General features: G+C 33.1%; 1 protein-coding gene across 8 annotated transcripts in view; it reads left to right on the top strand.

The window, feature by feature from the left end:
• Positions 1–17,294, top strand: part of FOXP2 (forkhead box P2) — a 664,287-nt gene that overhangs the window by 545,254 nt on the left and 101,739 nt on the right. For 6 of the 8 annotated variants that reach the window (XM_081147828.1, XM_081147830.1, XM_081147829.1 and 3 more), the window contains exon 5: positions 70–108. The exons of the other annotated variants lie outside the window; for them this stretch is intronic. In XM_081147828.1, coding sequence (XP_081003954.1) covers positions 70–108 — 39 coding nt within the window. The remainder of the gene's footprint in view (positions 1–69; positions 109–17,294) is intronic. 8 annotated transcript variants of the gene reach the window in all.

The raw sequence follows: 17,294 nt of genomic DNA, 5'->3' as shown, positions 1-17,294 counted from the left end.
TCTTTTGTTTGTGTAAAATTTTGTTTTCTATTGTCATTCATAGAGTTTAATCTAAATATCTCTTCATAGAATCAGGATGGAAGTACAATTTTGACTGAAAACATAATGGTAAGCAATATTCATTTTTTTCTCTGTGCACCATCTAATGATAATTTTTTTCTTACTGACCAAGTAAGATTTCTGAAGTATGTAAATGTTGTTGGAAATACAGTAAAATCTCCATATAATGGACTAATTTGGGCAAGAGGGCATCCATCAAAGTGGAAAGTCCCTAATATAATAAAGCAGGTTTTCTGAATGTGTATGTTATAAAACTGACAAATTAACTAGTTTACCTGTTTTTACTTATGTGGGCGCTTTTGTGTAATTAAAATTAAGTATATATGAAAAGTTTAATTTCACAGAAAAGTTTTCTATATGTATTACTGTAATTTTTAAAAATATTTTTTATTGATTTTTAGAGAGAGGAAAGGAGAGGGGGAGAGAGAGAAACATCAGTCCATTGCCTCCTACACACCCCTTACCAGGAATGAGCCTGAAACCTGGGCATGTGCCCTGATTGGGAATTGAACCGGCAACCTTTAGGTGTAAGGAATGAGACCCCAACCAACTGAGTCACACTGGCCAGGGCATTGTAATTTTAAATTTATACTTAATAAGTCTAGTAAATGCATGCATTCACCAATCACCTCGAGTAAACAAATGCACCCAGCCGGGGCATGGCTCAGTTCATGTGGGAACATTGGCAGGTACTGGTTAAAACTGCTACAGAAAGTCATGTGGAGCAACAACAGAACCAATTAACTCACGGGATGCAGGGAGATCACACGTTAATCATTCACCAAACATTGCTTATAAGCGGTGACTCTTGGATTTAAATATGTAGACTATAGTTATAGATATGTAATATTTATGTCAGGGAAATTATTACAGTGTTTTTCCCAACATATGGCCTAAAATTTGTTAAAAATAACATGAATTAATAACAAAAAATAACTGGTTAATTTCATTACAAGCAAATCTTGGTTAAAAGCATTTTAAAATTAACAGGGTATAAATTTTCACTTCTAACATATGGACTGGAAATTTTGTCAATTAAATCTGAAGTCCATTAAATTAAAGTCCAAAAAATCAAGGGTTTGCTGTAGTGAGACATTAAAGAATGGAAAGAATTTTTGTTAAGTTTACCAGTCTTTAAATCAATGTTTCACAATCTGAGGTAGCCATCTTGGCCACATTTTTCTGAGTCTCACTCCAAACAGGGATTTATTATTTTCAGTGAAAAGTGAGAAAATCTGTATTCCTACCAAGTGCACCAATGATTCCAGTGATTAGCCAAGATGAGGAAACACTTTTTCAAGATCCTCTCTACACAGTGAGTTCCATGAGCATAACCTAATGAGAATTTTTTAGAAATGCAGAATTTCAGGTCCCATACTAGACCTACTGAATCAAATCTGCATTTTAACAAGATCCTTAGTTAATTTATATGCTCATTAAAGATTAAGAAGTGCTGTTCTAAAGTACTACTATTAAAAAATGAACATTTCACCCTGTTGTGTGTGTATATATATGTGTATATGTACATATATTTACACATATACATATACAAGATAATGTGTAAATGCATTTATGATTTAAAGATATAATTCAGATCCTTATTTATAATTTGCTATGAAATTTAATGTAATAGTTTAAAATCTGAGGAAAATAGTTTTATGGTCTGTGATTTTATTTAGCATATTTAGCATATTTGCTATTTTTGCTATTTGTTTTGTATGTGTGTGAAAAACAAAAATGTCTGCACAAACCAATTATTTTGAGTAAATTGAGTTTAAAAATAAGATAATTTTAGTAATATAACATTTGTTATGTTTTGTTTGCAAAATACAACGAACTTGCTTGATTGAATTTCTTACCTGGTAATTCATGAATATCAGTGGTTAAACTGAAGAATGCCTACTTATAATATGATGTTAGAAATGTTATCTATCACTTAGTCTTGTGTGTCCCACAGTGTTTCAGGAGTAAAATACTCCTGAAAGGAGGATAAAGAGATTTGCTATGGTTTGAGTTACTGGAAATATTTTTGGTGATGTTTACTCTTCTATGAAGATTTCATTTATAAGTACCTTATTGTTGTTTGTTAAATAATAAACATTTTACAGAATGCTTGGTGACTTTAATTTGTGCATTAAAAATCTACATATATTTATACAGTATTTACATTTTATAATACATTTAATAATGACTTGTCAGAGTGTTACTGGTTAACTATTTCTTGATTTTATTTAATATTTTAAAAAGTATATGAAGTAATTCTGTATGTTAATTTATGTTATTTCTGTTTCTTAATTCTGAAATGGTGATGCATACCTATATTTGAATGGATGCATTTCCATCTTAACTAAGATTTTTGAAGGAAGCTTTCCTCTAGTACTGTAATTTGAAATATATAAAGATGTCAAGATTCCAAAAATAGTTTATATAGTTGTTCATCTATTTAACATTTAAATATATTTCTGACAACATATTACTATAAAAGCTTTCTCTTGTATTCACACAAAATCTTTCTATTGCTATGCATTTATAAATCATAGTTTGTACTAGTAAAGGCAGTTTTACTAACAAAGTACCAGTAATAATATTATTAAATACTAATTAACCATTAATATTTAAATGCTGAGTTTAGTAAGTACTCATTATTTAATTTATATTAAGATTTTTAGATGTTTCATTTTTCTTACTGTTTCAGCTTTAATTGTTTGAATGAACCAACTTTAACACATAAAGTCATAGTAATTCTTAAAATTGTGATGAATTCAATTTATGTTATACCAATTTCTACTGTCAGTATTTTCAACAAAATGTGAATAAAATACTTGAGGAACAGCATAGACAAGGGTAGAAATAAGGAAGTATTTCCTTAACCTGTATAGGAGGAGGAAAGCATTTTCTCACTAGTTATGCAATAGTTCTCAAAGTTCAAATCAGCTGTTGATTTGGTGAACATGAGATGAAATCTGCCTTTCTTAGTGTCTCATTGATGATTCTGATGTTTTCATCCTCATTTAAAGTTTCTTTCATATTTATTTTAAGCTCATTTAAATTTTTTTAACTACCTAGTCTCAAGCCCATAGTTGAATTAGAATTTCAAAATGTAAATATACATTTAAAAAGTATATATAAAATGGCCCAAAATGAAAACAAGTGGTGGCTTTCCCCCCCAGATCCAGATCCAGAAGAAAACATATTTTGTAGTTTCTGTGTTTTTAGGTTTCTTGAAATTAGAAAGTGAAATACTCTCTGCTCTCAAGAAACTTACAATTGATATTTTTCTCAAGGTCATTATTCCTCTGGATCTGAAGGGAATTGCTTTTCTAGAGTGTTCAACAATAAACAGGAGGTTGGTTACTGCTTTGGATTTGTCATTAGAAAGTTTTCCAAGCATATTGAATATATACTAGTTGATGTGAAAAATAAACTGAATTCAAACAATATCATTTTTGCCCCAGGTAACTGATGTTTCTTCTGAACTTCTACAGCACATTATCATTAGAAATACAGTGCTTCTATGTCTTTATCAACTATAGATGGAATATGTTCATATCTTGCTATAAAAACATTAGAAATTTGGTAATATTTTAGCACCACCAGTTTTTTCCTAGTTCTGCTATTATTTTGAGCTCTTCTAATGGTTATCTTTATTACTCAAATAATAAACTTAAATATCTATGTTTTTCTATCTGAGGATAGATTAGAAGACTCTTAAAGCTTTCTTCTGTTCCCTGAATTACCTGTTTCATCTCTTGTGACTTGTTATATTTGCTAGTTTTTTTCATTCTTTTTTATGCTATTGGTTTTCTTTTAATGTCTAATTTTTTGTTGTTGGTTCAACATATAAATGGAAGATGTGGCTTATTAATAGGGCCAGTAGCTGGAATAAATTTTCTGCATCATGGTTGTGTAGGTTTATTTCAAAGATAACCTTCTCCCTTAAATGGAAACGTGTTGAGAAGCAGCCTTCACTTTAGGGGTTTTATTTCAGGATTGAGTGCACCAAATTGCCAACACTGCCAAAGTAGAGACAGTATTACTTAGAAATGGCTGACTTGTCTTGCAGTCTGTAATTGAGGCTGAGAGCTAACTCTAAACTCTGCCCTGCTTATCTTTCACATTCCTACATCCATACTGGGTGTTTTCTCCAGACAGACGGTTTGTTTTCTCAGACTTTATCCTGGGGGCAAAAGCCATTCCGTGAGAAGGGATACTCTATTACTTGGAGAGAGTGTGGGAGAAGGTGTTTTACAGGCCTGTGCATTCTCAATGGTGGATTTTAATTAATTCCCAGGATGATTGTTTTGTGGTCCACCCTTCCCCTTCGTGTTCTGAGGGAAGTAAGAATTTACTACTGGTATTTGGAGCTGCATTTTTCCATACCCTTTTGTTTGTCAGCCTGTGCCCTTTCGTCTGCTCACTTTGTACCCAGTTTCTCAAACTTTCTGGTCTTCTGCTGGTACCTTTTCTTTTTTTCCTCCAAGACTGATATAATATTTTTATTATTTTTAAAACAAAGAGAGAGAAGGGCAGCAGATTTAGGTGCTTATAATATTATACTAAACTAGAAGTCAATAGTTCTTTCTAAATATAATACATGTGGGTAAAAAATATTTATGATCATTTACTATATACATGTCCATGTTACAAAATGCCATCTAATGGACGCTGATGCTTAAAGAGCTAAGTGTGCTATGGCTTCCAGACTGCAAAATCTCTTTTGGAGAACATTTTTGCTTGTTATTAATTGTATTCACTTAGTTCAGGTTATTTTAATTCCTACCAAAAACAATTTGAGTTATATTTTTTCACCCTTAGTATTACAAATATAACCCAAAGAAATTCTGTCTACAAAGGAGGCTATCATGAAAATTTAAAACCATGATCTTAACCAAATATTAGAGGAAAGAGCTTTGCCATTTTACTGTGCTTTGCAGCAAACCTTATATCCTGCATTTCTTGAAAGTGACTCTCCAAACTGTGGATCAGGACCAGAAAGTCCCTCACAGTGTTATTCTGATACAAGCCTTTCTCCTGCTGCCTGCAGGCTGCCCAGGGAGTCCTGTGTGAATTTCCCGAGCATGTTTCTACTGTCAGATATATGCAAATAACCATTAGAGCCATTATATCTGTTTCTACAAGCAGATATATGCAAATAACCATTAGAGCCATTTATGACCATTGAGGGCCCTTCTTGCTCTGAAATTTCTTAACCATAGAAGTGTTGGCCAGTTCTTTGCCGGAATATGATAAGAGCTGGTGTTTGTGTATGGCCATGGAGGAGGAGAATGAATTAATATCTAGGAAGAAGTGGAGAAAGCATAGATATGAGTTTTTTTTTCTTCTTAGCTATGCAGGGTATACCCTGTTGGACAAACAGGAAATTAGTTGGAAAATTCAGACAACCTATTTTAAATGAAGCATAATTATTTTTTTCTTAATAAAGGATGCTATGATTATACTATGTGCTTTTTCTAGGGAAATCATAGACTCAGAAATCTGAAGACAAAGAAAACTATAAAGTTAAATCAGGACACTTATGATTCCCTAATTGTTTTACTATTCACATAGTGCTTTCTTTCAAAAATGCTATTTATGCTTTACCAGTCTAGCAATCATCTTCTTTTGATTTATGGTGATGGAGGGAGACTTGACTTGGGGTAGGGAATACATGACATAATGTACAGATGATGTATTATAGAATTGTACACCTGAAACCGATATAGTTTTTTAACCAATATCACACCAATAAATTTAATAAAAAAGAAAAAAAAAAGATCTAAAATATTGCTTTATATCCAATATTTTCTTGATGGAAATAGAGTAACTTAAATTCCATTATGTTTACCATATATGGACCAGAGATTGGACACTGATTAACTTGACAACTACAGCATATCCACCTAAATTACCAACTTGGTTAATTAGGTTTTAAATGATTGATTTACTGAATTTATTACACCTTTATTGCTATTCTGTATTGATCAATACAGTTAATCCTTGAACATTTGTCTAAAATTCAGTACAAAGTATTTTTGGAGATTGTTTATAGCCAGTAATTTTTTTAAATTTTAATTAATTAATTAATTTTTTAATAAATACATTTATTTATTTTTTATTTATTTATTTTTCCTTGGTGTAGTTCATCTTTTTAAAAAATGTTTCTTTACCTTTATTGTTGAGAATATTACAGATATCCCCTTTTTATCACCACTAATCCCCTCCACCCCACATCCATCCCACCTCCAGGCTTTCCCCATACCAATGTCTGTGTCCATGGGTTATACTTATAAACATATATCCTTTGATTAATTTCTCCCCACCCACACCCCCCTCCCTGCCTTCCCCCTGAGCTCCCTCAGTTTGTTCTATGCTTCTATGTCCCTGGATCCACTTTGTTCATCAGTTTATTTTGTTTACTATATGCCACATGCAAGTGAGGTCATGTGGTACTCATCTTTCTCCAACTGGCTTATTTCACTTAGTATAATACTTTCCATTTCCCTTCATGCTGTGCCAAAGGCTAAAAGGTCTTTCTACTTTACAGCTGCATAGTATTACATGGTGTAAATGTGCCATAACTTTTTTATCCACTCGTCTACTGATGGGCACTTGGGATGTTCCCAGATCTTAGCTATTGTAAATTGTGCTGCTATGAACATAGAGTTGCATAAGTTCTTTGTGATTGGTGTTTTGAGTTCCTTAGGATATATTCTTAGCTGTGGGATCACTGGGTCAAATGGCAGGTCTATTTTAATCTTTTGAGTAAACTCCATATGCTTTCCATAGTGGCTGCACCAATCTGCATTCCCACCAGCAGTGCTCCAGGGTTCCCTTTTCTCCACACCCTCACCAGCACTTGTAGTTCGTTCACTTGTTGATGGCAGCCATTCTGACAGGTGTGAACTGATATTTCATTGTGGTTTTAATTTGTATCTCTCTGATGATTAGCGATGGTGAGCATTTTTTCATATGTCTCTTAGCCATTTATATGTCTTCTTTGGAGAAGTATCTATTTAGGTCTTTTGTCCATTTTTTAATTGGACTGTGTCTTCCTTTTGTTAAGTTGTATGAGTTCCTTATATATTTTGGATATTAACCTTCTATCTTTTATTTAAACAACATTAAGTCAGTGGCAGCAGTGTAATTTTTAGTAACATAATTGAGTTCATGCCTTGTGCTCCATATATGACCTCATAAAAGGCATTTTATCATTCTGGGCATCAATCTTAATCTATAAAATGGGAATAGCCTTTCCTGAACTAATTTACCACATTGTGGAGCAATCATTCTAGAATCTATAGACAGGGTTCTACCTTGGTTATTGATATGAGTTTTTCTTGCACAGCCTATGTGCGGCTTAGGAGGCCACGTGTTTCTGCCAAGCAGTCCCTGCAGACCTGTCCATAGAACCTTTTACAATAATGGGTATGTTTTATATCTGCACTCCTCAGCAGAGGAACCACTAGTCATATATTAAGCATGTGAAATATGCTAGTGTGACTGAGGAACTGAATGTTTAATTTTACTTATTTTTAAATGTTTTATTGATTTTTTTAGAGAGAAAGGAAAGGAGAGGAAGAGAGAAAAAACAAACAAACATTGATGTGAGAGAGAAACACCAAGTGGTTGCCTCCAGCAAGTGCTGCCGTATCCTGACCACGAATTGAACCTAGGACCTTTTGGTGCATGGGACGACACTCACCCTATGGAGCCACACCAGCTAGAGCTCCTCTTATTTAATTTTAACTTAATTAAAATTAAGTTTATATAGGCATATGTGTCTAGTGGGTACTGTATTGGACAACAAAGGGAGAAGATAAAAATAACTGAGACACTATACAGATAGAGTTAATGTGAGATTTAAATCAGATAGTAATATTGATTTCTCTCCATTTAAAAAATATTTTACAAATGTGTTATGATTACATGAACTAGTACTTCTACTTTTATGTGTCACACTTGGTGGAAAAATTATTTAGAAATATTGTCTCTCTTATTTATATACTAGTCTTATCAGTAATATCTTTATTATTTTTAGTTTTATGCCCAGTTATGTGCTTATCTAGATCATAGAATAATCTGTTGTATGCCTCAATTTGATTTTATTCATTTTTTTAAAGTATGTTTTTGTTGATTTTTTTTTAAGAGAAAGAGAGGAAGGTAGAGGGAGAGAGAGGGAGATAAAAACATTGATGACAGTCTCCCACATGTGCCCCAACCTGGGATCGAGCTTGCAACCTGGGTATGTACCCTGACCAGGAATGGAGCAGGCAATGAGGTAATGATCAACCAACTGAACTACACCAGTCAGGACTCAATATGGTTTTAAATAAAATAAATACCATAGGAAAAAAGAATTCCCATAAACATAATACCTTTGATTTAGGAAGAAGTTTTCTTTTTAAAGAGGTAAAAATGGTTATTTTTAATATATAGCCCCCTTTTCCCCTCACTTGAGATAACATCACTTCTCATTTCTATTGAATCTATCAGGTTCTATTTTCTTTATTGGGGTATTTAAATCCAAATCCACAAATATCACCCTCCTTTTTTATTTTTAAATTAAAACATTTTTTAAGTATATCTTTACTGATTTCAGAGAGAGGAAGGGAGAGGGGGAGAGAGAAACATCAGTGATGAGAGAGTCATTGATCAGCTGCCTCCTGCAAGCCCCCCACTGGGGACTGAGCCCGAAACTTGGGCATATGCCTTGACTGGGAATCAAACCTAGATCTCCTGGATCCTAGGTCGATGCTCAACCACTTAGCCTGCTGGCTGGGCTGCCCTCCTTCTTGATTAACCTTTTTTTCTCTAAATTCACTTTCAAGTAATGGTAATAGTCTATAACTACTTTTAACCTGTTCCTTTGGATTAAGGATTCTACATTTAAGGATACGCTGTTTTAAAATAATGGGTAATATAAGAATAAAGGTACAAGTAACATAGCTAAGAAGATGAAAGTGATGCAGAATTCTATTATGTTAAAAATTGGTATCTTTTGACATCAGCTTGAGATTTCCGTGAATGTCCATTCAGCTTAAGTGATTTCTTCAAATAATGAGTTAACCCTCATCTTTTCTTTGAGTCACCAAAGCCAACTTTGTGGACTGAATAAAACATTTGATAGTTATCTGAGCTATTCTTTGTTTTTATTGTCTTTAGTTTTGTCACTTGGTTATAAATACCAATCTTTGTCCAGTTCCTTGGATTTTATATCAATGAATTCTATAAGCTTCAGAATATTGATTGTTAAAAATCAGAGTTGAATGGTTTCTGCTTTGGTTTTATTACCAATTATTTAAAAATAGAGGCTTTACAGTATTTTATTCAATTTTAGGTTAAACAATTTTAAACATATTTTCAAGGAATTTTTATGTATCTTTTTAACACTTCAGTTTTGAAAAGTAGAAAATACAATTAAGAAAAAAAAATTATCTTATTGTACCACACAGTTTTAAGATAGCCCAGATAAAAATTCCAAACTTAGATTGTGTGTGTGTATTTTCACATCTTTATATTTTTTTTGGGTGCTGATACCAAAGAATTGTTAGATCAAAATGTAAACATATTTTTGGTACATACTCCCAACCAGAATGTTAGTACCAATTTACAAAATAACCAGCCAAGCTTGCTCATTCTATATATGGGTATTGCTATCATTTACCCATTTCCTTGTCAACACTGAAGATTATTTTTTCTATCTTTCCTAATATGATCAATCAAAAAATGATTTCTTATCATTGTTTAATACGAATTTTCTTGACTATTAAGGAAGTTCTTTTTTTTTTTTATGTTTATAAACTATTTGTGTGTCTCTAGTCAAGTCAATCACGTGGTAATATACATTTTGAATTTTCACATATAAAGTATTTCCCAGATTTACTTGGCCCCAGATCCTCTTTTGTGCAGAGTATCTTGTTTCCTATAATTCATTTTTGGAAACGCTATATAATATATTTAATTAACATAATTTTTATAAAGAAGTTAACCAACAATAAAATGCATTAAGTTGTGATGAAGCACCTTATGCAAGTAGATTATATCTTTTATTATTTATGTGATGCTAAAAAAGTATAGACACTAAATATTAATGAGTTGATTGACCCATTAAATGTTGGCAGGTAAAGCCTATAGGTATTATGAAGGTCTTCACTTAAATAGATATAAAAAAATTTTCCATATCTATTTTGGAAACATTGCTATTGGATGACATTACAAGGACCTAGTTTATAAAATTAGTATCTTTCAGAAAATCAAAGATACAAATATACACACATTTCAAAGAACAAATAACATAGTTGATTTATTGTTATGTATCAAAATGTGGCCTCTTTTAACTATATATATATTAACACACATTTTAAATAATCAGTTTAGTTTTAATATTTAAATAATTTCTACATAGTTCCTCTACATAATGAAGTGTATACAAAGCAAACTATTTTAAAAAGAAAAATTCCCATTTCACATTAAATTTGCCAGTGTCCCATGGGGTTAATGGGAATTCAATTTAGGCAAATCATCTACATTGGCTACCCACCCCACTTTCGTCCCCACCCCAACTTAATTAGGCTGTCAATCATAATTAGTAGTGTCACATATTTTTCACAGCTGCCTGATAAGTGCTTTATTTCAACCAAGTTTAGCAAGTGGATGGGATATGAAATGTATTATTGAGCAGGGAAAGGTATTGGCTGTGTTGAATATTCTCATGTTGAAGCTCTTTCATTGTTACCAAACCTATACATAGAGCAAGTAAGATAAACTAGATACGACAAAGGGTTTACAAAAGCAAAAAATAACAAGTGACAGCCAATTCTAATAATGGGATTATTTAAAACACAAGCATTGGGGAGCAAAACATTTGCTTCCAAATTTTTATTGAAGGCTTCTGAAAGATGGCAGTATTCAAGCAAAGTCTATATTTATAAGAATATGCATATGTTGAAATAAACTAGGTGTTCATACCTCCTATTTGGGCACAACTTTTGTTAAAACTCCAAAGACTAACTTGAAATTTACTTAGTTTTTAAATGCCAGTAAGCAGAATTAAATTCACATTGTGGGTACCTGGATATACTTTTATATTCACTAGATAAAAATATTTTTTCCTGGTTGTAAATTTTTAGCAGAAAAGATGTCACAATCAAGAAGTGGCAGATGCCATAAGCCATATACACTTTATTGAAAACAATGAAGACACAATGCAGTATACAGATGATGAATCATAGAATTGCACACTTGAAAGCTATATAATTTTATTAACCAAAGTTACCCCAATAAATTTAATTAAACATAAAGAAAAAGAAAGAAAGAAAGAAAGAAAGAAAGAAGAAAGAAAAAGAAAGAAGAAAGAAAGAAAGAAAGAAAGAAAGAAACAAAGAAACAAAGAAAGAAGAAAGAAAGAAAAAGAAAGAAAGAAAAAGAAAGAAAGAAAGAAAGAGAAAGAAAGAAAGAAAGAAAGAAAGAAAGAAAGAAAGAAAGAAAGAAAGAAAGAAAGAAAGAAAGAAAGAGAAAGGAAGAAAGAGAAAGAAAAACACTGATTTCAAATCCAGCACTTCAATCTTTAAAACTCTTTTCATATTTGCAAGGAGCTAATGTAAATCATTTATAACATAATGAACTTATGAGGAAACAGCCATACTAATGAATTGGCACTCTTATGATTCATAAAATTGATTATATAATACTTGCCCTAATTAGGCTTTCCTGCTTAGTAACTGAGAGAAAGGTGAAAATTCTATGCTAATTTAAGTTCTCTATCTTAATTATAATACTCTCTTGCTACAGGCTTTATGTTATTAACTTCCTATGTTGTAATTAACCACTACATATCTATATTAATTTTTCTACTTTCTTGAACCCACAAACCCTTTTCATTATATTATCAGAAAAAGAATATATTAAATTCTTACCTGAACACAGATCTATGACTCCAATGAAAAATAATACTGATCTCAAAACTTTCTACCTAAAGGTAGTGAAATTTTTTTTCCCCACAAGCTGATTTATTTATTTTTTTTCTGAAAGAGGTTCATGATAATGGTAATAATAGAGGCAAATAAATAACCAAATATCAAGTTTAATAAACAAAGAGTAGAGATATTTATGTTGGTATGTAATAGAGATGTCAATTGCTTTGTCTGGGCTTCACTATTTTATTCACCATTAGTTAAATGTCAAATAAAGGGCAAGTATTCTGTTCAGCCTTGCAGAAGAAGAAACAATCCTCAGTGCTTATCACCAAGAGCTTACAGTATAGGGAGCCAAAAAAGAAGGAGCAAGGATTGACAAATAGCCTGATAATTATGATACAGTGTAATCATTGGTGGTGAAGAGTACACATTGGTATGGGATGTATAAGAGGATGGCACATCCAGACTAGAAATTCAAGGTGGGAGTCAGTCAGGGGAAACTTCCCAGATATGTGACAATCAAGATCAATTTGAAGGAGGAGTTAGTCATAAGAATTGGGAATATTACTGAGGCAAGACATGAAGTGAAAAAATAAGACCAGTTTCACCAGAATAAGACTACATAACAATAGGGAAATATTTCAACTTTTTCCCCTTAATATTGAAGGCATTTTCTACATCTGAATACCTCATGCAGAGTCTCACGTGAAAGAACCAGTCCCATCTTCAAAATACAATGATTAAAGGTGCTGGTATTTGCCATAATTATTTCTCCTAATTGGAAATATTAACATTTTTCTCATATTATTAAAGAAATAAATCATGATTCCCTTGAAATGTTTTATTTTAGTAAAAGCTCTTTCTTCCCTCCCTCCCTCCCCCCTCCCCCCTCCCTTCCTTCCTTCCTTCCTTCCTTCCTTCCTTCCTTCCTTCCTTCCTTCCTTCCTTCCTTCCTTCCTTCCTTCCCATCCCATAGCATCAAAATTTATTCAATCAGCATTTTTAGTGCATAACATTAAAATTATTTCTAATTTTTGCAGTTATCAACAGTTCCTGCAGTGAACATCTTTGAAGCTAAATTTTGGCTTGTGCCATGATTATTTCCTAGGGATAAAATTACTAAATGGAATTATTAGATTAAGTATATATAATCATGTTGAAGGCTTGTGATATGTATTGCCAACCAGAAAGATTTTTTTCCCAATTTATAATGCCAGGATTTGAGAAAAATTGTTTGTGACTTTTTCATAAATTCATTCATTCTTGTCTCAGTCTATCTGGTAATGGGTTGCCAGTGTATAAATAATAGATATGGAAATTGGCAGTTTCAATTTACTTTTATTTCCCAACAGGATTAAACAAATTATCATTGTATAAAATCCTTAATTGTCTCAGTACATTCTGCTTTGTTCTATAGATCAAAAATCCTGAATGAAAGTTCACAGCAATTTAAAATTGCTTAGGAAAAACTGCGATAGCTTGCTTAATTTCATCATTGCTGATTTAGTGTTTGTTTATCTTTTTCCTTTTTTATTGAATTTATTGGGGTGAAACTAGTTAACAGAATTATATAGGTTTCAGTTGCATGCATGATTCCACAGTACATTATCTGTACACTGTGTTGTGTGTTCCCTTTTCTTGGAGTTGTGTTGCATTGACCACTTTGTTTTACTTCTTGGCAAGCAACTGTCCAATTTTTGCAGGCATTGAGTGTGAGAAAGTGATGGAATATGGACTGGAAGCTGAGAATAAGCTGTCTTTGGTGCCCAAATCTGTCGTTTCACTATTTAAAGGCAAAATGGATAATATCTAGAAAGTCAGATGTCCCCAGGAGACAGTTTCTTTTAATCAGGTTCCCCTTGAGCTGATTATAAAACTTACCAGCCACTTATCAACCAAGCTATTTCTATATGATCATGTGATTGAACATAATTTATGCAAATATGTTATATTAAATACATTATCTTTTTTATTGAATTTATTGAGGTGACACTGTTTAAAAAAATCATACAGGTTTCAGGTGCACAATTCCACAATGCATCATCTGTACTCTGAATTGTGTCTTCAGTACCCCAAGTTGAATTTCCTTCCATCACCATTTATCCCCCCTATATACTCCTCCACCTCACCCAACCCTCCCTCCTTGTGGCAATCCCCACACTGTCATCTATGTCCATGAGTTTTAATTTTTTCTTTTTTTTTCAATCCCTTTCCCCTAGCCCCTAAAACTGCCCCCTCCATGCCACCAACTGCCAGCCTGCTGTCTGTCTATGAGTCTGTCTCTATTTTGCTTGGGAGTTCATTTTGTTCATTAGATTCCACATATGAGTGGAATCATATGGTACTTGTCTCTCTCTCACTGGCTTATTTCACTTTGCATAATGCTCTTCAGGTCCTTTTGCAAAGGATAAGGTTTTATTCTTTTTTACAGCCTAGAAGTAATCTATTGTGTAAATGAACCACAGCTTTTTTGTCCACTCACTTACTGATGGGCATTAGGGCTGCTTCCAAATCTTGGCTGTTGTAAATAAGCCTGCAATGCATATAGAGGTGCATATATATTTTTTCAAATTAGTGTTTTGTTTCTTCAGATATATTCCCAGATGTGGAATTGCTGAGTCCTAAGGCAGTTCCATTTTTGTAAAATATATTTTTATTGATTTCAGAGAGAGAAAGGGAGAGGGAGAGAGAGAGAGAAACATCAATGGTAATCATTGATCGGCTGTCTCCTGCATGCCCCCTGCTGGAGATCAAGCCCACAACCCAGGCATGTGCCCTGAATGGAATTGAACTGCAATCTCCTGGATCATAGGTTGATGCTTAACCACTGAGCCACGCTGGCAGAGCAAGGCAGTTCCATTTTTAACATTTTGAGGTAGCTTTCCATAGTGGCTGCACCAATCTGCATGCCCACCCACAGTGCTCCAGGGTTCCCTTTATCCACATCTAACGTCATACTCAGTGGGCAAAAACTACAAGCATTTCCCTTAAGATCAGGAACAAGACAGGGATGTCCGCTTTCACCACTCTTATTCAACATAGTACTGGAAGTTCTTGCCACAACAATCAGACAAGAAAAAGAAATAAAAGGCATCCAAATTGGAAAGGAAAAAGTAAAACTGTCATTATTTGCAGATGACATGATACTGTATATAGAGAACCCTAAAGATTCCACCAAGAAACAGATAAATGAATTCAGTAAAGTAGCAGGATATAAAATAAATATCCAGAAATTAGTTGCATTTTTATATACCAATAATGAACTATCAGAAAGGGAAACTAAGAAAACAACTCCATTTATAATTGCTTCAAAAAATATAAAATATCTAGGAATCAATTTAATCAAAAATGTAAAACAACCCTTCTGGGTGTGGCTCAGTGGTTGAGCATCAACCTACGAACCATGTCACTGTTCAATTCTCAGTCAGGGAATGTGCCAGGTTTTGGGCTCAATCCCCAGTAAGGGGCATGCAGGATGCAGCTGATCAATGACTGTCTCATCATTGATGTTTCTATTGTTTTCTCCCTCTCCCTTCCTCTCTCTGAAATCAACAAAAAAAATTTCTTTTAAATGTAAAAGACCTGTACTTGAAAAATTATAAGAGTCAAGAAATTGAAAATACCAAAAGGTGGAAGCATATACCATGTTCATGGATAGCAGGAATTAATATCATCAAAATGTCCATACTCCCAAAAGCAATCTATACATTCAGAGCAACTCCTATCAAGATACCAATGGCATATTTCACAGAACTAGAAAAAATATTATAAAAGTTTAAATAGAACCACAAAAGACCCTAAATAGCACAACAATCTTGAGAAAGAAGAACAAAGTTGGAGGAATCACAATACATGATATCAAACTATACTACAAGGCCATAGTAACCAAAACAGCATCACACTGGCATAAAAACAGACATATAGATCAATGGAAAAAAATAGATACCCCAGAAATAAACCCACACCTTTACAGTCAATTAATATTTGACAAAGGAGGCAAAAAACATACAATGGGGTGAAAATAGTCTATTCAATAAATAGTATTGGAAAAATTGGACAGGCCCTTGGGGAAAAAAATGAAACTAGATCACTTTTCTACACCACACACAAGAATAAACTCAAATGGATTAAATACATTCTCAAGTTATTATCACAATATTTTCTTCATCAAAAAGTAGTGACCAAAAGTCCACATATATTTACAGTAGTTCAACATCTTGAATATCCCATTTTTCTCCTGCCATTGATGAATGAATGATAGTTCATCTGATTAAGTTCTCCCCTGAACACATATCCCAGGCATTTGGAAGAGGGTTACTTACTTCAGAGTCTATACAATAAGTACTTCAGACTTTGTTCTGTTAACAAATCTTGTCATACTAGAAGAAAAGCCCAATTCTGGGCTCATTAATACACAATTTTGGGTGCTACCGTGTCAGTCCTGACCTCAGAAGTACCCATTAGTAACCTTTGCATTGTGCTATAATGTTATCATAGACACTGAAGTATCAGACCATTTTATTTGTTAATCAGAGATAATTCAGAATCATTGAAGCTCAAAAATAAAACCTGATTGTTTCCTTTGTTTTTAATAAAAACAATATGGGGCTCCCCTCAATGCTTATATTTTTAAGGTATAAATTATATAATTTAAATCATTGTTGCAGATGGAAAGTGGCATTTCTGTGTATAGGCTTTTTAAAAAGAATAAGTTTATTACATGTAAATCTGAAAGATTATAGTTAGTCACCAACTCTGAATATGAAAAAATATAATTTATTAGTGTGCCTCTCTGGCAGGAGTAAATAGCTCTTCCTGAAGGCCTGAAACCCTCCTCCTCTACAAGTTCACACCATTCTTTGAAAACAAACCTATTTAAATGTCACAAATATAATTTCATGGAATATATTTTAAAATCTCTTTTAAAACAAAGTATTGATTTATCTATGGAGCAGAGACAGTTTTTTTCAGGTGTCACATTCTTTGTAGTGCATTCTCAAGAATATTTCATTGCCAATTTATTAGGAAATATCATTACATATTGATAATTATGCAAGAGGCTCTGACATTCAGGTATCACCATAAATGCCAGCAAAGATGGCAACTGTGTCTCACCAGTGTATCTTCAGACCTACTGACTGGATACATTTGTGTCCTACACAAGAGCACCAGGTCATCTGAACACTGGGTACAAAATCCAGGCCACCTTCATTCTCCAAGCCATGGCTTGAGAAAATTAATCTGTCCAGAGTACAAAAGCACTTTGTGGGTTAGTGGTGGCCATTTGGCTAGGATAAATAGCCTTCAACCAAGTATAAC

This window comes from Miniopterus schreibersii, assembly GCF_964146895.1.
Source record: "Miniopterus schreibersii genome assembly, chromosome: 9".
Classification (NCBI taxonomy): domain Eukaryota; kingdom Metazoa; phylum Chordata; class Mammalia; order Chiroptera; family Miniopteridae; genus Miniopterus; species Miniopterus schreibersii.
Note: the sequence above shows the minus strand (reverse complement) of the source record. Positions and strands in the feature narration are given on the sequence as shown.